The 25473-nt window shown below is 44.2% G+C and overlaps 3 protein-coding genes across 5 annotated transcripts; 1 reads left to right on the top strand and 2 right to left on the bottom strand.

Moving 5' to 3' along the window:
* Positions 1 to 1021: 1021 nt before the first annotated feature.
* ruvbl2 (RuvB-like AAA ATPase 2) lies at positions 1022 to 7618 on the bottom strand. 2 transcript variants are annotated; one of them, XM_008284847.1, is made up of 14 exons: positions 7555 to 7618; positions 6518 to 6572; positions 6351 to 6406; positions 4858 to 4999; positions 4551 to 4680; positions 4402 to 4468; positions 4108 to 4214; positions 3916 to 4009; positions 3509 to 3727; positions 2617 to 2735; positions 2225 to 2344; positions 2005 to 2134; positions 1747 to 1861; positions 1022 to 1375 (listed from the first exon to the last, which is right to left on the bottom strand). In XM_008284847.1, exons 2-14 carry the CDS (start codon positions 6570 to 6572, stop codon positions 1350 to 1352), a joined length of 1380 nt encoding a protein of 459 aa, XP_008283069.1. In that variant the 5' UTR covers positions 7555 to 7618; the 3' UTR covers positions 1022 to 1349. The 2 variants fall into 2 exon arrangements, with proteins under 2 accessions (XP_008283069.1, XP_008283070.1); XM_008284848.1 differs by having other exon boundaries at positions 1022 to 1372.
* Positions 7619 to 11097: 3479 nt separating this feature from the next.
* On the bottom strand, positions 11098 to 15485 carry ftr83 (finTRIM family, member 83). Its single transcript, XM_008284846.1, has 7 exons — positions 14806 to 15485; positions 14328 to 14423; positions 13902 to 14135; positions 13611 to 13770; positions 13450 to 13506; positions 12820 to 12897; positions 11098 to 11988 (listed from the first exon to the last, which is right to left on the bottom strand). The coding sequence occupies exons 1-7, from the start codon at positions 15379 to 15381 to the stop codon at positions 11462 to 11464; spliced, it is 1728 nt and encodes a 575-aa protein (XP_008283068.1). The 5' UTR covers positions 15382 to 15485; the 3' UTR covers positions 11098 to 11461.
* A 3963-nt stretch (positions 15486 to 19448) lies between these two features.
* Positions 19449 to 25453, top strand: ftr82 (finTRIM family, member 82). 2 transcript variants are annotated; one of them, XM_008284845.1, is made up of 8 exons: positions 19449 to 19536; positions 19646 to 20263; positions 21604 to 21699; positions 21844 to 22077; positions 23066 to 23225; positions 23311 to 23367; positions 23582 to 23647; positions 24139 to 25453. In XM_008284845.1, exons 2-8 carry the CDS (start codon positions 19673 to 19675, stop codon positions 24657 to 24659), a joined length of 1725 nt encoding a protein of 574 aa, XP_008283067.1. In that variant the 5' UTR covers positions 19449 to 19536; positions 19646 to 19672; the 3' UTR covers positions 24660 to 25453. The 2 variants fall into 2 exon arrangements, with proteins under 2 accessions (XP_008283067.1, XP_008283066.1); XM_008284844.1 differs by lacking the exon at positions 19449 to 19536 and having other exon boundaries at positions 19543 to 20263.
* Positions 25454 to 25473: the final 20 nt, after the last annotated feature.

Below are 25473 nucleotides of genomic sequence, written 5' to 3'. Positions count from 1 at the left end.
TACGTGGAAAGCTGATGAACATCGTATGATCAGGACGTCCTGTGAGAAACGTCTCAGGCGTCTAAAACATTCCTCCTCAGGTGCACCGCAGACACAAGTACAGGTGTGAATAAGACGGACCGGCGCTGTTACATCGGTGTCTGTCTGATCCATACAGGAGTGGATCAGGGTTGTCACGATATTCACTACACGACAGTTGAGGTGAAAAGAATTCAAATTAGTAATGTATTATCAATATCTATAGATCATCTAAAATCATTCAAACACACCTTTTATTGTATATTTTGTCCCCTTTCTTTTAAACAATGACATTTTTAATGAAAAATGAAGAGTTTGTTTGCAGGAACAGATACCTCCATCTTCACAAACCTTCATAGACCCACTGTTCCATCGTCTACCTGAGACAATATCAATCAGTTCTCTCTGTTGTTGTCATTTCTACTGAGTCAGATTCACTCAGCCTCAGTCTGATTGATTTTATCTCAAGAAAACAGTTTTATGAAAATCTATAAAAATGCAGTTACCTGTTTTTGCAAATGAACTCTTCAAATATTCACATATAAATATAGCAATATGTAGGGAAGAAAAGAAAGAGCCTGTAAGGGATGTTTACGTAAATAAATTATTTAAAAATAAATTATTATTATTATTATTCTGTGGGCCAGAAACCCTGAACTACCAACAGTCTGGGTTTCAAGTTGTTCTGAAGATTAAACAGTTAATTCCTACAGCATCCTTTATCTAATAGAGCCACGTACTATTTTATGACTTGATTATACGTATTTCTACATTTATTGTCTGTGCTTCAGCACCACTGACAGCTAAGGTTCTCCATCACGTGTTCTCCGAGGTTTTACATTAAAAAAAAACAAATATTATGAAATGAAATATAGTCATAAATACAATCAAATAATCTAAAATTAAAGATTCACTACGATGGTCCAACCATTCTTTTCTCCAAATTAAAATCTGTTTTGCAGCATTCAAGCTTTTAACACAAAAAAAACCTGAAAAGCAGAACATGCTTAGAAAAGCCTGTTTAATCATTTTCATAAAAATAAACAAAGAAAAACACACAGAAGGAATGGATTTTCCTGCCACAAGGCCTCAGTGATGAACAGAATCGTGGTAAATTCAGAATAAGGTTAAATTTCAATGCAAAAAAAAATCTGAATTCAAACATTGTCGAACTAAAGGTGGACAGAGAAGAAAGACGTTGGTGAACTTTACAGGTCTGGAACTCACAGCTGAATTCAGATTTAGGTAACATCCAGGTCTGAATGGACTCCAGGCGACGACGGGCGACATAAAAACCTTCACAGAGTAAGAAAACGAAGCTGCTCTGCTCATTACGAGGTGTCCATGGCAGCCGCTTCTGAAACACAACCACATGTCTCACTTACTCACCATTTAAGGTCAAATTTGTATGTTTTGCACTGAAAAATCCTTCCCCTGCTTTTGGAACAAGACCAGTGATTGTTTAAATAATGAGAATCTACTGGAGCAGTCCTTGTGATTCCTTCTGATTTGGTATTGATCCTTAGATCCTTCTTCCTACCATCAGCACTACAGTTTGGAGAACAGTCGTACTGAATGTGGTAAAAGTCTTCACTAATGACAGCAGCTTCCCGGGGTCAGAGCCTTTCTGGCATTTCGACGTGTTGTTTGTAGTGTGGTTTAACTCAGACTCAGTGTGAACTCTGATCTGAGGGAATCAGGGAGACAAAGGAAAACCAGCAAACTCACGTGTTTCGTTAAAGAGGAAGGAATCCTGATACTCCTTCATGTACTGAGAGGATCTGGCCTCGTCCAGGAACAGAGAGTAAACCCGTTTGATGTCCTCCACCTGAACTTCTGTCCCCTGAAGAAACCAGAACACCACAAATGAAGCTAAAGGCAGTCATGATGCTGAACAATATCAAGTTCTTCACAAAAGAGTTTACGTTGAAGACTTTCTAACGTTATTTTCAGCTTCAGAAGTGACGTCTGCGTGTTCACGGTTACCTTGCGTTTGCGGCACACCAGTCCTGCGGTGCTGATCAGCTGGATGGCGTAGCGCAGCGACGTCTCCATGCCGATGCGAGTGAGGACCGTGTGAGCCTCCTCACTCAGCTCCACGTCCTCCTCCTCACACCTGAAACACAAACCGACGGCTTTACTTCCTTTTGCAATCCCGGGAAAACGGAAACAAAGTCTGCCGACGGACGACAAACGAGATTCTCACCGGATCTTGAGGATCTGCCGCGTCTCTTTTTCGGTGTACGGGGAGGTGGCGATGATGAGCAGGCGGTCCAGGAGGTCGATGGGGATGCCATGAGGGCTCTGATAGTTGGTGCCACGAATTCTGTGGGTAAAAATCGTTAATATGATCAACACCGAAGCTACTAAAGGTTAAACTAAATCATTTTATTTGCTTTGTGAAATCTGTAAAATAAACAGACTTTTTGTCTTTACTTACAATTTAAAGTAATTTAAAAAACATAAAATAATGAGGACATTATGTGGTGATGTGTGGACATTCACCGCACTAGTAGTCATATAAATATCAACACTTTAAATCTCCTAACAGATGGTAAAACTAGATTACACATGACAAGCTGTCGACATGAACAGTACCGAGTGATGCCTCTGTTGGTGGCCATGATGAGGACCGGGGACAGGTCGCTCTCCAGGGCCCGGTTCAGGAAGGAGAAACACTCCATGTCCAGCATGTGGACCTCGTCAATAAATAACACCTGCAACCATCGACACAGGAAATTAGTTAAGTTAAGTCAAACTTTATGCCGCAGGTGCCGGCTGTCAAAATCTGCCGGCTGACACGTCACTCGCTGTCAGTTGTCATCTCTGAAGAAGGCGAGCGTTGTCGCCAAAACTGTCAGGTAATAAAAACCACACTCTACATGTCTGAAAAGAGAACCTGAACATTAGACAAACTTTAAGCCCTTTTTAAGACGTGGATATGCAGAGTTTTTGCTTCATCAGTCGGTTAAAGCCATGATTCTGCCGTTTAGACTTCGGTCACCTTAATGCTCCTTGATTCAGACATTTCCACCACAGAGACAGACACATGCTGCCTGTCATGCACACCACGTGGCTAGAAGCACCAAACTAAACCTCAGCTTCTGTTAACGTCGCGTCAAAACCCAGATTACATTTGTTATCGGAGAGTCTCAACCATGTGAGCTGCTCCGTCTTAATGACAATAAAGTTTTAGTGTTCTGGACATTTCAGTTTGTAACAGACGTGAATTGTAAATGAGAAATATATGCAAACTGTGTCTGTTGTGCTCTTTGTGACGCTTTGGGATCAACATTAAAATGTGGAAATGCCTTTACTGAACTGATTTACACAACTGTCTCCCTGTTCATGTGACTGGTGTTGAAGGTGGCGTGTAAATGCTAGCAGGTCTGAGGATGCTCATTCAGACATGAAGCCGACACGTTTAGATCCCGTCAGTGCATGGTTTGAAGGGGTTAAGGATAAATACCAAACACATGCTTAAACCTACCCCTGGAATGATCTCCGCCTTTCCTTCTTCCCTCCACTCGCACACTTTGGCATTAATCTGCTCGCGGACCTCAGACTTGATCTCTCCGGTGTCTCCGGAGAACAGAGCCAGGAAGCCCTGTGTGCGGCTGTTGATGACGTCGATCTCATGGAGCGACACCGTGTGGACCACCTCCTTCCTCTTCTGCAGCTCTCCCTCTGGACACTGTACAAACTGTGTCTGCAAAAACAGCAAAAACAAAAAAACTATTCAGAACACACAGGAAAAGGAATAGCTAATCGATACTGAGACTCTCTTTATTTGATTGACTATCATATAAAACACAAATACTGTGGCTTTGTTAGTGTCGAGTCCTGCTGCTGTTTAGTGGGCTCCAGCAGGAGGACTTTAGGGATGCGTCGGCGTACCTGAGCTCCCATGGCATCGTAGTCTCTGGCTCTGGTGAAGGAGCGGCCCAACTTGCTGATCTTCCCGGTGGCTTTGTCGATGGTGATGACATCTCTGAGGAAAAAAAACAGCGAAACAGCTCAAGTCTGATGTTTATGAGTGACTGCTGATCTCATGGCAATAACAGATCAATAACCAGGAGATGAACTCACCCAGCTTGAACCTTCTCCTTACTGAGACTGTCAATCATCTTGTTGCCCAAATCATATATTGTCTCCATCTCAGTGGTTTTTAGAGTCAGCTTGCCCACCTTGGCACCCTGGTTGAAGGTTTAAAATGTTTAATAAACGGGTTCCTCCAGTAAATGATCATCTCAGCAGCCTTCAGACGTGTGTTTCTAGTATTGATAAGTTCCTTCTACATGTGATACCAGTCATTACTGCCACTGTGTGTTCTGTGAAACACTTTTTAAATCAGGCAGTTAATCGTGAGTGTGAGCAGTTTACCGTTCCAGTGGCTGGTCTATCAATCTGGATCTCCACCACCTCTCCTTCAATGATCTCCGTCTCTTCTCTGTAAATGAAAAACAAACACAGTGAACTCGTGTCAAACTCAAAACAACTACAAAACACCATTATTGGGTTTGCTCACTCACTTGATCCTCACTCCGATGGCTTTCCTAAAAGCTTGGCTCAGTGCCTCGGTCTTGCTCATCTCCAGGGAGAAGATTTCGCTCCCAGCCAGTGCTGTGAAGGGCGTGTCAGGGCCAAGAGACTGGGCGATGCCTGCACAGAGAAACACAGTCTGAGCTGAACCTATCCTCTGCTGCTGGTCCATCCGGGAGCAGGAACTCTTGTTTTAACAAAAACATATCTTAAGCCAATTAAATCAACACGAGGAAACAGTATCACTTCCAGTAGAGGATCACATTGTGTCTGGAAAGCCTCCAGCGAAGCCCTCACCCATAGCGATGGCAGTCTTTCCTGTGCCAGGTTGGCCAGCAATCAGCACCGCCCTGCCAGCAATGTGGCCATCTTTGATCATCTCCAAGATGACCCCGGCTGCTCGACGGGAGGCCAGCTGGCCGACCATCCCCTGAGACACCTGCAGGTGAACAAGAACAGGTATCCTTGAGGCCAAATGTGACACATATTCATGCACATCTGCAGCGCTGGCAGTCTGAGCAGCTCAGCATAGGAGTGTTTTAATCCAGTACACAGAGCTTGTTTCAAATCACAACACTTAAGCTGATCGTAGTTCATCGGAATCACTGCATTTGTCAAGTGTGACTAAACATTATCACTGGCTCTGGTTGTAGTGGTGTGGGCAGCATGTAGCGGTTCTGTCTGTGTGTCTCTGGGTCACCTGCCCAGGTAGGTAAAAACACTCAACTCTAGTTTGATAAATATCAGAACGCTTTACTTCACTCTTGTCTTAGTTGAATGCACTCCAGTAACAGATCAGGAGTTACAGCCTTCTGTCTGCACAGTCACCTACTAGATCATCTGCTGGTGCATGTGAGGCCTCTAGAGAACATCAGTAGAACGTAAGGTCTGTCCATGGTCTGCATGTGAGGCGTTAACGGGACATGTGGACGCTGTCTTTTCAGAAAACATCGGGGTCATTCTCTCTGCCTCTAAACTGCATTAGCCTCTGCTTGCCATTGTTCTCGCCACCCCACCCACCACCGCTAGTGGCTCAGGTGGTAGAGCGGGTGTCCTCTAATCGCAAGGTTGGCGGTTTGATGCCCTGCCCAAGTGTCCTTCGGCAGGACACTGAACCTGAAGTCGCTCCCAGTGGCAGGCAGGTGTCTTGCCTGGTGTGTAAATGAGTGAATGAGAAAACACTGTAAAGGGCCTGGAGGCAGAGAGGCGCTATGTAAGTGCAGAACCTTTACCAACATCATGCAGTGCATTTACTCCGACGACTGGGCAGCAAAACATGGCTGGCAAAAGAGTTCATGGCATCAAAGCAAACTGTCTCCGAGACTCTTGGCCTGTGCATAGGGTCAGGGTTAGGTGCTCATAGGGTCAGTTTTAGGTGCATGGCCACCAGAGCAGCCCTGGTTCCTGCAGGATTTCAGCACCAGGCAATGACCAACTGAAGCCTTGCGGAGTCACAAATGACAGTAAAACGTACCACTGCTTATAATAAAGCCGAAGAGAAGCTGCTTTTGATTAAGTCCCAGGTCGTGCTCATTAAAAGAACAGCTTCAGTGTACAAGCAGCTTTACTCCTGCTAACAATCATTCATGTAACGCTGTGTATGGGAACTGACAAAAAGGTAACGACTGAAATGTATTTGTGACAAAACAGTTGGGGTACATCGACGTGGACATGGTGCATCAGTGAAGCTAATGTAAGAAATTCGTCTGGACCCCTGAAAAACCCTCTTTGCCTTAATTTAATGACACGAAAGTCCCACCAGAGTTGTAGAATATGAATTCCAGACTTACCTGTCTGGGCTCCAAAGCATCGTCCAAACCGAGGCCACGAATATGAGAATGTGCCCCTAAACACACGGTCAGGATAAACACAGTGTTATTACCCACATGTAGAGTACCGCACAAACCCCATCAACACTTGTTATGGTCACCACACCATTATGAGACAGTGTACTGACCAATCCTCTCGATCCGTGTGATGTCACGAACCTCTGGAACCTTTGTAGTCGCCATCTGTAGTAAGTACAAGTACAAATCAGAAGATGTAATAATACTACCGAGAAACATCTCATTCTTCTGTCAGATTTTGTTTTACAGTATTTTGACAGTTAAGCTCCATATTCACTGTGCAGCAGGTTTAATGCATGTGAGGAGCACGTGAACAAGGATGACTGTCACTGAAGAAGGACAACATGAATGTGTGAAACCTTGAACACGGTGCTTCAGGCTCTGGTTAAACATGCTGCACAAGATATATGCTCAATAAAAAAAGATCTGCTTGGTGCATTGTTCAACTCTTTACCCAGGTATCTCTACATTATTTATTCATTTTAAAAGAGCCACGTGTCTTTAGTTGGAAGGACATTATTATAAACTGCAAATATGTGTATTAGTGAGAATAAAACACGTGTTACTGTTAGAACAACCATCTAAACATGAAGTGTGTTAGCTAGTTCTCTCTCTGAGCCTCGTGCTACAGCAGCACAACTCACAACACACACACTTCACTAAACACAGCTTTACAATAACCAGCTAGTTAGACTAATAACTAGTTAACAACGCGGTGAAAGAGTCGGTTTGGTCCAGTCGGTTGTCATAGTGACAGCTGTAACGAATGCCACAACACAGAAGTAGCACAATGCTAACGTTAGCCTCGTTTCTGTTGCTTTTTTGTTCCTCACATTTGTGTTTTCTGATATAAGCAACGATAAGCACACATGTCGCTAAAATACATTTTGAGAAAAAACGGCAAACGGAAGCTGCAAATGTCAACTACCGCTGCCTCCACGGGGCTACAATAGCGGCATCTGATGCTAACGGTGGCTAATGTTGTGTTAGCGAGTGAGCTAGCTCCATTCATAGCTTTCTGCTTCAATAAAGCTACATCCGGTGGAGACGTGATGCTCGAGTCGATAGCGAGGATTTAAATTACATGCCGCAACATCGAGGTTTAAAAAAGTAAGATAAAAGGTATATCCCACATATCTACACTCACCTGCAGCCACACTAGTGACAAATGTGACAATGCGGCGCGTCTTTCTGGAGGTGCGCTGAGTAAATGTGTCCGACGAGAAACAAGCTGTGTTTGTTTTCTACGTGAAAGTTCTGAGGTTGACTGCCCTCTGTGGACTCGGCGGCACAGAGGCGGTAAATACAGGAGCTTGTCTCAGTTTACACCAGGCATGGAGACATACTGTAGTATGTAGCATGTGTTCTTATAAACTGTATAAACTGTATAAAGTCCCAACTGAAGGTTTATTATGGACATGCATGTGGGGAGTGCATTTCAGGTTTGGTTACATCTCAGCCGCCAAAACACATTTCAGGCACAGTAAACCCAAGAGCAGAATTCCCTTTAAAAAAGTCCCTTTTCTTCAGCTGGTCCTGAGACTAACTGATCAGATAACACCCAACACTGATCAGCCTCAGACTAACACGGCCTTCAGCTCCTTATCATCAGAGTCTGTCTCTCTCATTAACAAAAGATACTTATCAGTAACAATAAAGGCACGAAACCAAAACTCAAACAAACGTCATTGATTTCTGACCCGAAACTGGGAATTCAAACCCTTAAAGGATCAATTATCAGTTGCACTTTCTCATAGGAGACAATAACTACAACGATACTGAATACTTTAAAAAGCTTGATTTGTTGATTTGCCAGAAAACAACAACAAACAACGGATTGTGTTGGCATGTAGTACGCCAACCTTCACAATCAGTGACTGCATGTCTTAAGCTATGAGATAAATAAATAAAACACCGCTGAGTATGAGAATTATCTTGATATAGCCTATTAAACATGTGGCACACTCAACACATATTTACAGTTTTTCTTCTTTTCCTCCTTAGTACACTTAATTAAATACTTACATTTATTGATTTTATTTTATTTTTTAAACTACACTATCCTTGATATTTTTGGCAAGCTTGTTAACTTCATATTTATACCAATAAAGACTATTGATTTACAAATTATTAAAAAACAAAAACAGCAACTTGTCAAATAATTTGAGGCTGATATCAATGTACAAACCTGAATTCTGAATTGTGGGTCTTTCTGACATTTGAATCTGTGTATTTCACTCTTCAGACTGTCTTGGGGTTGGTGTGATCATCAGCTTGGTATTTTACATTTAATGTTCTCACAGCAAAAAGCTACAAAAACCTGCTCTCAGAAAACATGAAGAAGTTCCTTTAACATATAGTGATAAAATGTTAGGCATCCAACAGCACAGTATGGAGACTGGTAGGATGTATTTGTTCAGGGAGGTAGCTTGTTTAAAATAGCTGATCCCATGGTGACAGATTATCTGCAGTGTTTGCACGGTCTAAGCCACAGGTGAGCCGGGCCAGTCTAGACAATGAACACTTTTTGCACGACTGGAAATGTTTGTTTTTTTAGAAAAATTTCCAACAATGAATCATCTTCCTATTCAGAAGCTTTTCCCACAGTCAGCACTAACAGAGGCTGATGAAAGCCTCGGTGAGCAGCACTGCATACATTCCTCCAGCAGAGGTAGCAAGGCTCATAGTTTTACTAAAGGTCTGAGGAGGTGCTCTTTGTCACCAGCTTACGACGTGCAAAAATCAAATAGAGCCTGACGAATGTAATCTTTTTTTAATCAGTGTACTTTGGTGCATCTGCAAAATGTGGTGACTACAATCAGAAACATATTAAGTCTAGAGGACATGAGATTGAGATTTGTCTCTCCTTTTTTTCCTTTTTGTTAACCATATTTGCAAAAATATCTCATCCCTTATCTTTGTTGTGGAAGTCTGGAGCCGTTCTTCCAGTCAGCCCCCAGACAAATTGTGAAAAACATGTACATCAAGTATATCACTGCACAAACCTCCCCTGCTGCCTATGACGGTTCTGGAGGGGGTTTCATATCCTCTCTACCACATCTTCAAAGCTCTTCCTTAATGCCAAGGATTCCACAAACTGTAGTGACTTCATTCCAACACCACAGCAGAAGGATACTGAAAGCTACACTAGCAGTAAAGAGTCTCTTTGTCATTATCACCACCTGAGATGTTTCCTGGTATGTCATCAGAGCAGTCACACTTCTAACATGCTTCACAATAAAAACTCAATGAAGTGGATTCAGGTTTACAACCTATAATGAAGCGGAGTTCAAGTAGCTGCTTTTGCTTTGTGCAACCATGCGCAGCCATGAGTACGTAATAATAAGTACGTTGACCTCAGAGAGTTCACTTGATCGTCCCGTCAGCAGCGAGTCTCAGCCATGTGTTAACTCAGGAGCCTCTCAGGTACACTTCACCTGTTCACCAGCTTCTAGCAAACTCCTCAGACTTCTGCAAAAACAACACGGCTGTTCAAACATGAAGCTCTGCTGATAACACACAAACACATTGTCGCTCTGCTTCTCCGCTCCTGAAAGTTGATCCACTTTACTTTCAGTTTTTTGGAATGTTGGTAATGCAACATTTTAATATGAACACACAGTATCTGTGGTTTGTCACATTACAGACCAGGACACTGTTCCTGAAATGCTACAGATGGAACAAACACAGCCGGGGCTTTGAGAGTGTTGACAGTTGGGGCAGCAGCTTCTGTAGCAAAGTCTGCTCAGACTGTTTTAATAGATTACCAAAGTGACATCTGGATCTAGATCTGTTTAAAGACAGGGTCAGCTCAGGTACTGTGGCTGACGGTTCAGTTTTGATGCATCACTGCGATATTTAGGAACAGCTGAAGAGCAACACTTCCTCGGGTGACTGAGAATGTCAGTCTGTGATCAAACTGTCAGCAGGAACAGTCCATCGGCAGTTACAGAGAGAGGATGTGGCAGTAGCACTGCAGTGCATTAACCCTCATTACAAAGAGAGTTCAGCCACGCAGCAAGCACTGATGTGGAAAAAAGTGATGTGGCGAGATGAGTTCAGCATATTTTCAACAAGTGGATGAGTACATGTGAAGTCCAAGAGTTTCTCTACGCTGGGGGATCTGGAGGCTCTGCTGTGCTGTGGGGGTATTTAGCTGGTATGGTTTGGGTCCACTTGGCCCCTTAGAGGTAAGGATCAATCAATACAACGTTGTTCTGAATGATCACCTTTATCCTAAGATAAAACATTTCCATCCTGATGGGAGCGGCCTCTTCCAGGATGACAATGCTTTCATCCGGCGTGAGGGGTCACTGAGCGGTTCGATGGAAACGTGAATCACATGATGTGGCCTTCACAGCTCAACACCAGTGTGTTAGCACATAGACCCCTATCATCACAACGCCAGATGAGGGAATATCTTTTGGATAAATGGTGTTCATCCCTCCAGAAGAGTTCCTAAGACTTGGAGCAATAATATGAACAATAAAGGATCACTGAGCAGCTGTAGAGGCATCAGTTTTTTTAAAAACAAGACTTGTGTCTTTTGCCTATTGCAAGAATAAAAGACTGAATAAATAATATCTGTTCTCTTCCGTCTCCAATTTAAAGCTTTAACAGGGAACAAGACGCGATGGTTTGATAAGTCTGGATGAAGAAAAGTAAAAGAAAAAACATTTTTAAAATCACATTTTATGTTTGTTATCAAATTTTTATTGATAAAAAATAAATGTGACAATCTGAATGATCACCATGTATCTCAATCAAGTACAGCCTTCATGATTGATAAATATAATTTAAATGCTCGTTCACTTTCTGCATCTCATTGTTGATTTGTAAAACATTTACATTCATCAAGAACAGTTCCCCTGATCAACATATTGTATACAGCAGTGTAAAAAACAACAACAACAACAACAACAACAACAACAACAACAACAACAACATATCTGGTCTTGTAAAAGAATCGTAACATGTCATCACAGAATCGTTATATTTCCTGTAAAATCGGATCAGAACTACTTCCTTGTTTTGCGCTGATCACGTGTTCTGAATCACAGCTGGATGATGGTGACGGCCGACTCGTACCAAACCCAGAGGCCCGGATAGACAGCTTCAGTGAAGGAGGCCTTGAAGCGGTGGATCAGAGACATGGTGTCCCCGACGGTGTAGAAAGAGAGAGTGCCCCCGGCGTGGTCCAGGAAGACCCCGATGCGGGAGGAGTATGGCGCGCTGACCTCTACCTGGTCCTTGTTGTGGCGGGCCGAGTAGCTGGAGTCGGAGCAGAAGAGGCTCCACGACTTGCGGTTGTAGCCGATGCGGCAGCTGTCGCCGTAGCCCGTCCTCTTGATGCCTTTGTAGGTGACGCCGATGGCAGCCCCCTCCCCGCTCCAGTCCAGCTCCCAGTAGTAGGCGCCCCCAGAGAGGGGCTCCTTGCACAGGACCTGGGGCAGGGAGTCGAACCTGGCGGGGCTGTCGCCATAGGCCTGGGGGTCTCTCTTGAGGGCTGCCTTCCTGTTCCCTCGAGACAAGTAGAGCTGTCGGTAGGCTGTGTTCGGGTCCAGAGTGAGCTGACAGGCATCTGGGAAAGGACAGAAGACAAATTAATCATTTACTTAACGAGACGACGCGTTTAGCTTAGGGTCAAATGTAAATGAGGAAACCCAAGAAGGCCGAAGCTGCCACCAACCGCAAGGTCCCAGAGGTTAGCAGAATGGAATTAACATTTCTATTTCTGTTAGATGTTTAACTAAGTGCTGGTAAAGTGGGAGACCCTCTGGCTGGACACACAGAAATGAGAATAATCTGAGGGGTTAGATGTCACCTGCCTGCTGTGCACCTCCAGCTCAGCAGGTCACAGTTGGTGGGACACCCGGTGGCCTCGGCTAGATCTGCCCGGCCTATTATCTGGAATGCCAGAGGTATCAACACTGTTTGTGAGTTTGACCACAAACAGAAGTTCACCTAACAAAGACCATCTCTGAGTCCCATTCTTCAAAGATTATGCAGTTTCTCCCCGAGCTTTAGATTCTGGGCTTTCAGATTGGATACAAGTAAAAAAACTAGCTACCGATCAAAAAGGATATTCTTTAAAAAACAAAGCATCCCCTTACATCTCCCCCCCAGTCTGACTGCTTAGTGAACATCAGCCTTTTAACACACTCAGTGAAAACAAAGAGGCAGCAATTAAACTGCAACTGAAGCAAAAAGCACACAGCTGTGAAGTGCCAGCTCGCTAAAACATTGGCAGTGAATCAGTCCCGGTCTCTGTCAGCACCGTGGGACATACAGCAGTTACCAAAATCAGATTTTATGGTTCAGCCACAGGGTCTGACAGAGAAGCTCATCAGCATCTAATTTGGACTGAATGGAGCAGAGAGAGCAGCGAACTGTGTCACTCCAGGAAACTCACATCTCATGAAGTCCTCCCTGTACTGAGGCTCCTGGATTGGTGCAGACTTGACAGGCTTGTACATGGCGGCTTCATCACCTGTGAAAGGAAATAGTTATAATTACAAACTGCTTTTAAGCGATATTACATAAATCATTTCTGTTACACCCTGCTAGCAATTCTTAGAAATTCCTTTAACAATACGACACAAGGTTGTCTCACCGTCACATTAAAGCTGATCTGAACTTTTTAAGCTCGTGCAACGGGGCTGATTTGTATTTCAGAGAAGCGTGTTAACATAAACTTGCTGGCATCCTGACATTCAAAGTAAACAGTTTAACCATGCGGCAACTGCGTGACCTCAGGATGCCCTCTAATGAAAATCACAGCCAAACAGCACACAGGGTTTGCACAAAGCCCAGCTGAGCACAGAGGAAATTATAAATCTGTCTGAGTTTTCCTGGTCAAACTATGCAAAACTTGCATTTGAGTCAGTGTAATGCGGATGTAATGTGTTTCGAAGTCCAATACATGTGCTGGCTTTCTGGATTAACTCTGTGCTGATATTGTTATTATTACCCTGTTTTTCTTTGTTAGCCACATCAGCATTAGGCAAGTTAGCTGGTTTTATTTGTTGAAAGGCTGACTCACCTTTTACTGACCGTCTCTTTTTGGTTTCATCCAGTTCACAGAAGGTCATTTTGTTAACTGCAAAATTAGAAAAAAGCATTAATATGGCTACAGTGGTGATTTGATCCCAGCACCGGAAAACAGCATTAAACCCTTCAGGTGTGATCCGGCTCCACACTCACCTGTCTTGGCCACTTTGACCAGTTCATCGTTGCTGAATTCGCCCAGGTGCTGTTTCATCTCGGAGACGGCCTTGGTCACCGGGCCGAAGCTGAAGTAGGGGTTGACGCTGACAGTGGGCAGCTCCTCGGCCTCCGTCTGCGCTATCAGCATGTGGTAACACTGGGGATGAGAAACAACAACATTGTTTTAAGATAACGTGATGCTCTCTGTTTGTTTTTGCAGCGTAGACAAATGACAGATGGATAGAGGCGGTGTGTCGACGCCTCGTACTGAACATGCTTCCACGGTACCTGGATGAAGTAGATGTGGTCCTCGGTGCGGGACAGCTGGCTGATCTCGTTGTCTCTCCTCTTCAGGTCGGCGATCTCGTGGCTCAGACGCTCCATGTGTCCTTCTGCGTTGCTCAGCGCTGCTCTCTTGTTGGAGGTTATCAGCTTGGCCATCTCCTGTTGCATCCTCTCAATGGAGCGCATCATGTCGCTGAACATCTTCTCGCATTCCTGCAGGGCTCTCTGGGCTGAGCTCTGCACGGGAGACATGAGGGTTTGTCATAAATCACGCGGGAGCCACACTGGTTTTACTGGAACGCTTCAACAAGCTGACATCACTCCTTACAAGAAGGAATGTTGTCGGAGTCGGGAGCGGATTTAACTTTCCATTCAATTTGTTGCGGTTAGATGGCTCTTATCTGGCTGATTGATGTTAGCGGTACAAACCTTGAGTGAGTCCACTGCTTGTTTTAGCTCCTCCATCTGCTTGAGGCGGTCATGAATCTTCTCCTGGATCTCGGCCTGGGTGGCGCCCAGTCGTTGCTGCAGGTCAAACAACAGGAATTGTTGGTGATTATAGCAGCAGTTCCACAAATAAACGACTTAAATGCACTAAATCATCTAGCTGAGAGTTTTATCAAACTTAAATGTGAGGCACAGAGTAACAACACTGCAACCTGTGTGTGCAGCCAAAGCCTTATCTTCACTCTTATCCATCTAAAAGCACTCCAGGATCTGATTGTTAAATGTATTGTTTGCTGTCCTTTTATTCTTTGCTTGCCACTGTGCCACTCCTGCAGTGACTCAGTACACAGTATGGACATGGAACAGTCCAGATTCATAAAAAGCTTCATCATGTTGAGCAAAGCCCCTTTTAAGCATTATTATTATTGCCTGTTAGCAGTTTGAGTAAAGCGTCGCCCACCTGCTCCTCGGCTCTCTCCTGCTCAGCTGACACCATGTCGTGACCTTTGTGTTCCTTCACCGTACACAGCACACAGATACACATCTGGTCGGTGCGACAGAACAGCTCCAGACCCTTCTGATGCTGCGGGCAGATCTGCCGGTCCAGGTGGCCGATCTCATCCACCAGCTTGTGCCTTTTAAACGTGGCCGACTCGTAGTGGGGCTTGAGATGCCTCTCGCAGTAGGAGGCCAGACACATCAGGCAGGTCTTGACGGCTTTTTGCTTCTTGCCGACGCAGATGTCGCAGCCGACGTCCTGGGGTCCTGCGTAGTTGTAGTCGGGGGACGGAGGTGGCGGAGGGAAAGATTCCGAGTTGCGTTGGATGGTGGACTGCCGGGAGCCTCCCAAGCGTCTCGGAGTGGGTCTCTTGTTGTAGGTGACCCTGCACTCGGGGCAGTTGTACGAGCCCGTGTGGTCAGCATGGTCCCAGTATGTCTTCAGGCAGACTGAGCAGAAGATGTGTCCACATGGGATGGACACGGGGTCCCTGAGATATTCCTTACACAGGTAGCAGGTGTCTTGGTCAGTGGACATGGTGACGACTTGGTGCTGGTCCTTCTAGTGCGGACTTGGTGCTGGTCCTTCTAATGCGGTGCAGATGCTGAGAACGCCGTCTGACTTGTGTCAGCACAGAGGCAAAGTGATCCTACAGGTGCTACGGGTGCAAGTTATATAGAGTAAACAGAGAGGGAGGATAAACTGGTTAAGCCGAAACCAGTAAAACAAGGGCGGGGATAGCAAAGGACACAGTGAGTGCGTCCATCTGTTACAGAATGCAAAGAGAATGTATGAAATGTGTGATGAAAAGATACAAGTTTTGGCTTCGAGTACTGAAAGCAAAGCTGTAGTTTCTCTTTTTTTTTTATTTTGTAACTGACGCTACAACAACAGAAAGAGACGATTAGAGAGGCCTTTAGGATTTGTTTTATATTTTAGGGCATTACAGAGGTGCAGTCAGATCATTGGAAGTTAATATTTTTAGTAGAATTTGCATCTTAGAAATGGTAAAAAAAAAAAAAAAAAAGAAGAAGAAGAAGAAATTGAAAACTAAGGAGTTAAGAGACCTTGGATTTATCAGACTCCCCGGCTGAGTGCAGTCTAATTGCCTGGAGACAGACTGTTCCCGTTGGGCATGAGTGATACCAACTCAGCTCACAATGCAAACTGACCTCTCACTGAACAGACTGTTTTCTGTACTTTTACGATTAATAACACAGCTCATGTTGTGGCGATGAACCATAATGTCTTATCAGAGTCTCATTGAGTCAGTGATATATTTTGATAGATGCCAAATGAACCTTGTGTTTTTTTGGCTTTGGTTAAACTCAGCCCTACAGAGGATAAAGCCACGTATAGAAAATGGATGGATGGATGAATAAGCTCATTTGGTTTGGTCTGTTTGAGGGCGGTGACATGTTGACCTTCACCTCACCGCCGACAAGTTAATTATCAACTTGTGTTATTTTGCATTTCATTATCACTGATTTCCTCTAACAGGATGTCAGCAGTTTCTATAAGTCAACACGGGAGCTGTATTTCTGCGCTACATGAGCTCAGCTGTGAAACTCTCCTGAACAAGAGAGACTGCGTTTGGATCTCGAGGCGATTGTAAGAACGTTTCCTCTTCTGAGCTGAAAACTTTCCTCTGTATATTTCATCTTACAGGGAACACACCTCCCAGCCAAGATGGAGTTTCAGGGCTGTTGAAACGGAGATAGGAATGCAACTACACTTGATAGCCCAGATAACAGGAGGGCCGAGAAAGCCTGCTTAAAAGATTCCATTGTGTTGGAGCCAGCAGGGCCCGACCAGAGTGCCAGGCATTATAGGGTCTGTTGTCTGTCAACAACAGTAGCTGCAGCTGACATGCAAGACTAAATGTAGCATCTTATTGGACCAAAAACTCCTCTGACTGGGGTCATGCTCTGTACGGCAAGTGATGCAACGCTAAAAAAAAAAAAAGAGTGTTTACTAAAACCTATATTGAAATTAATTTGTAAAATATTTTGTTTTCAACTGATCTCTGCAGTATCACTAATTTGCAAGAAAGGTTTATATCATAGTTTAAATCTGACATCAGTAGTTAATGCTAATTGTACCTACTGTGCATGTGAAATAAAGAATTCTAATTTGCTGAGTCACTTCTCAGAGTCTCCAGTAATATATGATTTGGCACTAAAACGGGCTTTTCTACTGAAGCTGCTGGTGATTCAACGACAACAATGTCAGGACATTTTATGTGACTTTTATTGAAAACCAAACCTAATTGTTCCCTTTGTTCTGTATTACTGGCCATGAGGTGGACTTTGTTTCCATAAAACAAAAATAGGGAGTTTTTATGGCGAACACGAAGCTGCTGACCTGCCTTGGCCTCGCTGTCTGAGCTGGTGGACTGTTTCACCTCATCCTCTGCACATGCTACATGTTTCTATGAATCACTTTCATACAGTAATATTAGAATAATGAGCTCAAACCAGATCAAATGAGCATCTGTCAAAAGAGAGTGCATGTGACCAGCTGAGAAGGGCGTGTCCCCAAACACAGACCTGAGTCCTTTCAGTTCTTTTTCAAAAACAAAGCCTCAGACCTGAGCTCATTTTCAGGTTTTCAATTTGGCTTTCTAATTTAGCAGTTTTATTTATATTGTAGTGTGGTCAAGCATTTAAGATCAAATAAATACCAGTAAACCATGCACACAGCTCAACTAACCATATTATTTATAGTTCATATCAGCTCTGCGTGCTACTATCATGACAGCTTGTTTCATAATTAGTCCACCTCCTATGACTTACTCATCCATGTCTCACTCAGCTTCAGGACATTAAGACATTCAGGATGTGCTGGTTTGTGACAAAACAAATGTTTCCTCCTGTTATGCAGCCTTTTTACTCACAGCTGTCTCCAGCAGCACTCAGTCTTTGTCTAACTACCACCATCCACACTTTCCCCCCAAAATATGTTTAAATATTGCGTCTTCCTGTTTTTATTACCACACTCGGTGAAGTGGGTCCTTGTTTCCTTTGATCAAACAGCCATTTGTGTTCTGCTGCAGAAAGCACACTCACTGCACCTTAATGAAGGCTGACCTTTTACCTTGAACTTGGACTGGGCTGTGCATGACTGTGGAGTTTCTGTCTCTAAAGCAGACTTATAACAAGAGGGCTACTCTTTAGAGAGACGCGTCATTAAACCTTGCTGTGTGTTCTGTTTCCTAAATGTAATTATGGACCGTATTGGCCCTATCAAAACGAAGGGACATATCTGAACAAATGTGTGATGTGTAGCTTTCATCTTTTTTCTCTTATAAGGCAGATTGAAGGCTTTGTGGGCCTGCCGCGGTGCCCTCCACTGACAGGTAGTTAATCTGTAAGCACAGAGCGCTCCCTCCACTCTGGAGGAAGGAAGGAAAAACTGGCTTATCAGAAACCTGACCAAATATGGCGAGGTGAAACTGCCGAGTGTATGAAGTAATGCAAGATATCAATTGAAGGTGGAGCCACTGTATTGTCTAAAACTTAGATTTACTTTTCTACATGAGTGTAGATCAGCAAACTACATTACAAACATTGTTTAAAATTTATTTCAAGCAGGACTTTTTTGATCTAAGAGACCTTCAGAGTAATCCTGAGCAACAGACGTTAAAAAACACCATGAATGGGACTTGAGTATTGGTGGAAACCAGTAGATTATGTCTAATTGAAATGCTAATGAGAGGCTGTGATGTCAGCAGGCGCTTCACGCTGCAGAGAGTCGGGGTCTCCTCAGGTCCCCCGTCTCGTTTTAAATAACAATGCATGAGCTAAGTGTGAGAGACGCGTTTTATGGTGAGAAAAAATGCGACATAACTGGAATAAGAATGCACACAAATATGCAAAATATCCATTACAACACACCTGGAATGTTGTGAGTGTGTGCACGCTTGCATGTGTGTGTGTGTGTGTGTGTTTCCTTTGGCTGCCTCCGTGTGTTCCTCTGCTGCACAAACAGATACTGTGCACATATCTACAGGAGTGAACCGACTGGTCAGACTGCTCACTGTGACAATACTACAACTCTGAACTCGTGTTGCTCTTGGACAAACCACCTCCAGCAAGTTTAACTCTGAAACAAGTGGTGTTTTTTTTTTGTAATGAAACAACTAAGCAGAGGTGTTTGAAATCACTCTGCAAACTCCACCGTGTCTCCGTGTTTGTTTATTGGGTGGTCCCGTAAATTCCTACAGTACCTTAGGCTGCATTTATGTTTGTCGGACTATAACCGGTTTGAGACAATGGCGATTCTGTCTGACAACAATAGGTGGAAATACAGCTGCCGGCGAGTGTGTGCGCAATACTTCCACAGATGAGCCACATGAGAAATTCAAGAATAAAGGAAGCTGCAGGGAAAATGGAAACATGTTCTGTCACGTTAAGTGTCACTGCTTTTGTTTTTCACGTTTCATTCATTCTCCGTCTTACACTCTGTTCACTCTCCTGTCCGCCCGCCTTCTCTCTCTCTCCCTCTCTCACTCCCTCTCTCTCTCTCTCACTCTCTCACTCTCTCCCTCTCTCTCTCGCCCTCTCTCGCCCTCTCTCTCTCCGTCCTCGCTCAACCTGCTTATCTGAGCTGGGCAGGGCTCGATATACTCACAGCACAGGGGGAGGGCCTTGTCTGCTTTCAATCAATAACCTCTGGAATTCAGAAATACAAGTAGGTCCTGTCTCTGGCAGGCTGTACCACACTCTTGAGGGCGGGCTCCCAGGCACACTCGACGAAAATTTCTATCTGCTCCTGGTAGTCTCTCTGTCTGCTTCCGCAGGTCTGACCGTGTTTTGAGTCCATCACAATGGCTGACCAGAACTCTCCAGACTACTTCAGCTGCTCCCTGTGTGTGAACCTTCTGAGGGACCCTGTGGCTATCCCATGTGGCCACAGCTTCTGTATGGACTGCATCAGCGGCTACTGGAATGAGGCTGACTACACAGGGATTTACATTTGTCCCCAGTGCAAGATCACGTTCACCCAGAGGCCCGTGCTGCGGCCCAACGCCACCCTGAGCATGGTGGCCGAGAAGATCAAGAAGAGCGGTCTGAACCTCAACCTCAGCACTTCCCAGGGGAACATCTACGCCGGACCGAGCGACGTCCCCTGCGACTTCTGCATGGGGAAGAAGCTAAAGGCCGTCAAGTCCTGTCTGAACTGTCTGGCGTCTTACTGCGAGAAGCACTTGAAGCCCCATTATGAGTCAGCCACATTCAAAAGGCACAAGCTGGTGGATGAGTTAGGAAACCTGGACAGGAAGATCTGCCCGCAGCACCAGAAGTCCCTGGAGCTCTTCTGCCGGACGGACCAGATGTGTATCTGCGCTATCTGTACAGTCAGTGAACACAGAGGCCACGACATCGTCTCCGCTGAGGCAGAGAGGAGCGAGAAACAGGTAAGAAGCCCTCCTGTGTCTATAATATCTACCTTAAGTTAGTAAAGGCGCCGTACATTGTTCAGTCAGCTTCCCAGTGAATCAAAGTGCAGCTACTCACTCCTCTGTCATGTCAGAGCATGAGAACGAGACAAACAATGAACTTTTCTTTGACACATCAGAAATTCTTTTGGAGTAACTTGAGTTAAAGCAAACAGGGTGGTTTTTTTTCCAACTCCTGCCCCTGCCCCACGGCTGGTGCTTGTACTTTGACCCATTTCACCAACGCTATCAGCAACCCTGGCAGGCATTCACCGCCGCCAAAACAAATCCAGCTCTCTGATTGGCTGCTCGGAGGCTGGGGGGGGGCGTGCCTTATCGACACCAAAAGCTGCTTTCCAGAGAATGTGGTGATCCAGCTGTGGGATAAATACACTGAACCTGCAGGTTTCCTTCTGCTGTTTCCCACCTGTGGGTCTGTAATGACACCAGACTGTCAGGGAGCGAAGCTTCCATCACCTCCATTCGAAACCCACAGTTGTAACCGCAGCATTCAAATGACTCACCGCGTACGTCGCAGTAAAGCAGTGTCAAGCAGATAAGACTGGCAATAGATACCGGGGTGTAAATCTGAAAGCAGGTGCAGTTGTTCCATGAGTAATTCAGGGTTGTTTTTTATGGCTGCCTGGAAAATAAAAACGGCTTTTATAACCCATGATGGAGTCATAATTCATCCTGCTGCTGTCTTCACAACATGGAGAGTCTGGTTTCTCTCATCCAAACATCTACAACCTGAGTCTCCCTCCATCTCCCGCTCGCTCGCTCTCTCTCCCCTCCCCCTCTCCTGTTGACTCCCCCCCTCCCGAGATTCCCCACATTCCTCAAGCTTATCTTGAAGAATGGGTTGGTGGGCTTGAGTAAAAGCTGAATTAGAAGCCCTCTATTCGGCATGTCAGAGCCGTGTGCACCTTGAAACATCTTTTTAAAAAGTCAGGCAGCGCTACATTCACATTCCTGACATGGCCAGAATTCCTCCACAGATTTTTCTCCCCCTCTCCCTCTGAGATAAAAGCGACCCGTATTAAGAAGATTCTTTGAGGAGGGTTTATTAAGCATGCCCAAGGGCCTCCCCACATATTCCTTGATGAGAAAGAATGTTTGTACTGATCCAACAAATATGAGGCTTTACAACGTGTATAGTAAAACAGCACAACGTTCATCTCATAGACGTGACTTAATGGAGCTCTATGAGTGTAACAGCGCCTAATAAAATAAAGGAAACCAGCAGGCTATCAGCGTGGGAGTGCAAGCTTAGAAAAACAGTGAAGTAGATGGCTATGTAATACTCCTTTATTCTGCAGAAACTCTTGGGAATCTCCCAAGCTGAGATTAGACAAAAATGCCAGGAAAGAGTGAAGGAGCTGGAAGAACTCAAGACTGCAGTGGACTCGCTGAAGGTGAGGACTTCATGTGTTTTTACCAACCAGTTGATTCTCACACCAAACTAAAACATTTCTGCCACGACTGTTGATTTAATCAGAGGTCAAGTTTCTGTAGCGTCTTGTGTGAAGCACTGACATCCGGAGCGTTGTTGTTTCCAGAACTCGGCCCAGAGAGCCATGGTCGAGAGCCAGAAGATGTTTGAGGAAATGATTCGCTCCATCGAGAGGATGAGGTCAGAGGTGAGCAAGCTGATCGGCATCAACGAGAAGGCCGCCTTCAACCAGGCCGAGGCTTTGATCGAGCGTCTGGAACAGGAGATTGATGAGCTGAAGAAGAAGGAGACGGGGCTCAAGCAGCTCTACAGCACCGAGGACCACATCCACTTCTTGCAGGTAACGTGAGAACTTATTGTCTGATGATGAATTGCTGGTATCATCCAACACACAAGGCAGTGCATTGTCACGGCACGTCTATAAAGACTCTCTCTGGTGTAAATTGATTTTTTAAATGTTGGTAAATCATGAGTGAAATAAGCAGTCGTGGCACAGCTGGTTATTTACTCAGAAAAACAGATTCAGACTTTCAGGGTTTCATACATAATAAAGCGAAGGAACCAATCCTGTCATCTTCTGGATGTTTATTCTCCTTTAAAATCAGTTTCTGATTCAAACACTTATTGCTGAATTAGTTTCACTGTCTTATAAAGTACACTATAGTTTCACAAAGGCAGAAAACTAATGTGATGTTCCACATAAAATTCATTTTGTTGTTTTTTGTTCTTGACCACATGTAGAGCATAAAGGATTTGAATGAGTTCCATGTTATTCTGTTTTTTATGCAAATGACATTAGCTGCAGTTTGCTAGTGGGCCGTAGCTCAAATAAACGCAGTCGGAGACAACAGACCTTTAAAGTTAATTAACTGATTAAACCCTTCTTTAGAGGTGTGTTGAGTTGGTCCAGTATCACAACTTCCCACTGTGTAGGGTGAAGTAGTGACAGTGGTGTGCTCGAGCTGCAGCACGAGGTGGAGGAACAGTGTGGATGTACATCTTCTGTATCTGAAGATGGATTGGTTTTGTTTTGATGGCTTTAACTTTGTTATTGTTTTTTTGGGGTTTATTCACAACCAAAGAAGGAATTTAGTTTTGACGCTGAAGTCGAACTGGAAGCTTTTACTGAGATGTTTGTCCACATTCATGACTGCACCATAAAGACGCGTTAAGCCCTCTGGATGTTAGGATCATTTCCAGCGTTATTAATATTGTGACACAGCAGCTGCCATAGTAGGAACGTCACCAGCACTCCAGCTCAAGCTTCATATGTCAGAGTGAACCTGGTGAACACGATGTGCTAACATTCATCCTCATCACAACATCAGAACTTCAACTACCTCTGCACCCCCACCGACGACGGCTTCATCCCCAGGGTGACGGTGAACCCCGACTTCTCCTTCGGGGCCGTCAGGAAAGCTGTGGCTGAGATTAAGGAACGCCTGGAGGAGTTTGGCAGAGAGGAGCTGCTGAAGATCTCCAAGTCAGGTCTGACCTTAGCAGCAGAAGCAGAACACACACAATAACACAGCAACAATCTCAATTCTAAATATGAACGTGTCGTGCTTCACAGTGAACGAGGTCCCGGTCTACACCACAGAGAGCCGAACATTGGACAGGAGGAGCAGAGGTGAGTGCCGTCATGTCACACAGGACTGCAGGAGGTTAATTATTGTTTAGACTGATAGCGTCGTCACCGTCGACTGTTAGAGGCGAACCACAGAGCGACTGCATCACGTATTTGTCACGTAGAAAATCAGCAAAACCACATCAACAAAAGAATTACAGGAATTTGTGTGGGTGTTTGTTCACCTTGACTTAGCACGGTGTTTGTTCATGTGCAGGAAAAGAGATGACTGTGGACAACAGTCCTCCTCCAGAGCCGAAGAGCAGAGCTGATTTTGTGAAATGTAAGTAACGGTTGTCTTTACTTTAAATATGTTGAATCTGTTTTTGGAAACTAACTCAGCATGTTTACCGAACTTGAGTATCATTTTAATTTATTTTTCACTTCTCAAATTAAAATTATTTGTACAAAATATAGTTAATTGTGTATGAAGCTACTCAGCAGAGTATAAAATAGTTGCATTACACATCCATTGTGATGACTGTTTAATTTTTAGATATTATATTGCATATTTTATGCAATCATATATATCATATCATATATATCTATATTCACATTATTCTTAAAAAATAACTCTGAAAATCATTCCTTATATCGAATACTTTACATACATTTCCCTACGAATACTTAATAGTTCTACTCAGTTAATATTTGCAGTGCAGGACTTGCATTTATTCTTGTATTGCTGCCTTTACTGAAGTTCTGTTTCTTTCACTGGTGCTGAAATTTAAATCTAACCCAATTCAAATAAATGTACGATTTCTACTCCTGCAGACTTCTGCCAGCTGAAACTAGACCCCAGCACCGCCTACAAGGAGCTGTACATCTCTGAGAGCAGCAGAAAAGTCATCCGCACCAGAGACCTGCAGCCCTACGGGGACAACCCAGAGCGCTTCGACAGCTTCGCCCAGGTGCTGTGCAGGGAGGCCTTGTCCGGAGGCCGCTTCTACTGGGAGATAGAGTGGAGCGGAGAGTTCTCCATCGGGGTGGCCTACAGGAGCATCAGTCGAAAGGGCAAAGGCTCTCTGTGTCTGCTGGGCTACAACGACAAGTCCTGGAGCCTCCTCTGTTCTGACACAGGCTACTCTGCGTGGCACAACCGGGTGGACAAGCCCGTCAACGGCCCCCACTCCCCCAGGATAGGCGTTTACCTGGACCACACCGCAGGCGTGCTGGCATTTTACAGCATAAGCAGCTCCATGACCCTACTGCACAGGTTCGAGACCACGTTTGTGGAGCCCCTCTATCCAGGCTTTGGAGTCGGAACCTCGGTCAAGATCTGCAACATCAAGTGAACGCCGACATTTGAGAAATGTTTTGATGTGTGTCTTATAATATGCAGCCATGCTTTTGGAATATATATTTTTAAACTGCACCAAACCACATTAATGAAGTTTTATTGCTTATTTGTGAAGAAGATGTTCCTTCCGAGTGTGTATATGCTCTTTTTGTTTTAACTCTACACGTCACATTATGTTGTCAAATCACATTTTCATGGTAGACATTATTGAAACACATAATTACTCCATAATCGCACAATATAACGAGAAGTGTTATTACTTTAAGCATCTGATGATATCTGCTGGATAATATTCTAACATGTCACCATGTAATAAATGTCGCTCTGAATGAGGATCTAAACCTGTAGATGTCTCCACAGAGGATGTACAAGTTTTAGATTTACCCTAAATGTTTACTTCCTCGTAGATCTGACAGATTCTACAGGACAAAGTCATTTTATGGTCATTCTTTTACAACGTGTCACTACAATGTAGGCCAACATTACTGCATCATTTACAGCTCTGTCATGAACAGTATGACTTACACAACAGGTATTTTAACGGTTGTAATGCAATAAGAACATTTGGTTGTCATTTCATTTTGTCATGCTTTGATATTATCTGATCGCCGTCTTATCAGTTGCTGAGTGTCCTTACAGTTGTATTTTTTCACTTGAACTAACCCTTATTTAATTTTGTGTAAGTTTACTTAGATAACGGAGAACCAGAGTATAATTCCTATCAAGAAAACATTTGTTTTGTAACAAAATTATTCATTGATAGTTCTAAATAAAGAACTAAAAAAATGAGCTGAGTTTTGTGTTTTTGC

Source organism: Stegastes partitus, unplaced genomic scaffold (assembly GCF_000690725.1).
Source record: "Stegastes partitus isolate 25-593 unplaced genomic scaffold, Stegastes_partitus-1.0.2 Scaffold375, whole genome shotgun sequence".
Taxonomy (NCBI): Eukaryota; Metazoa; Chordata; class Actinopteri; family Pomacentridae; genus Stegastes; species Stegastes partitus.
The sequence above is the reverse complement of the archived record's forward strand: the minus strand, read 5'-3'. Positions and strand labels throughout refer to the sequence as shown.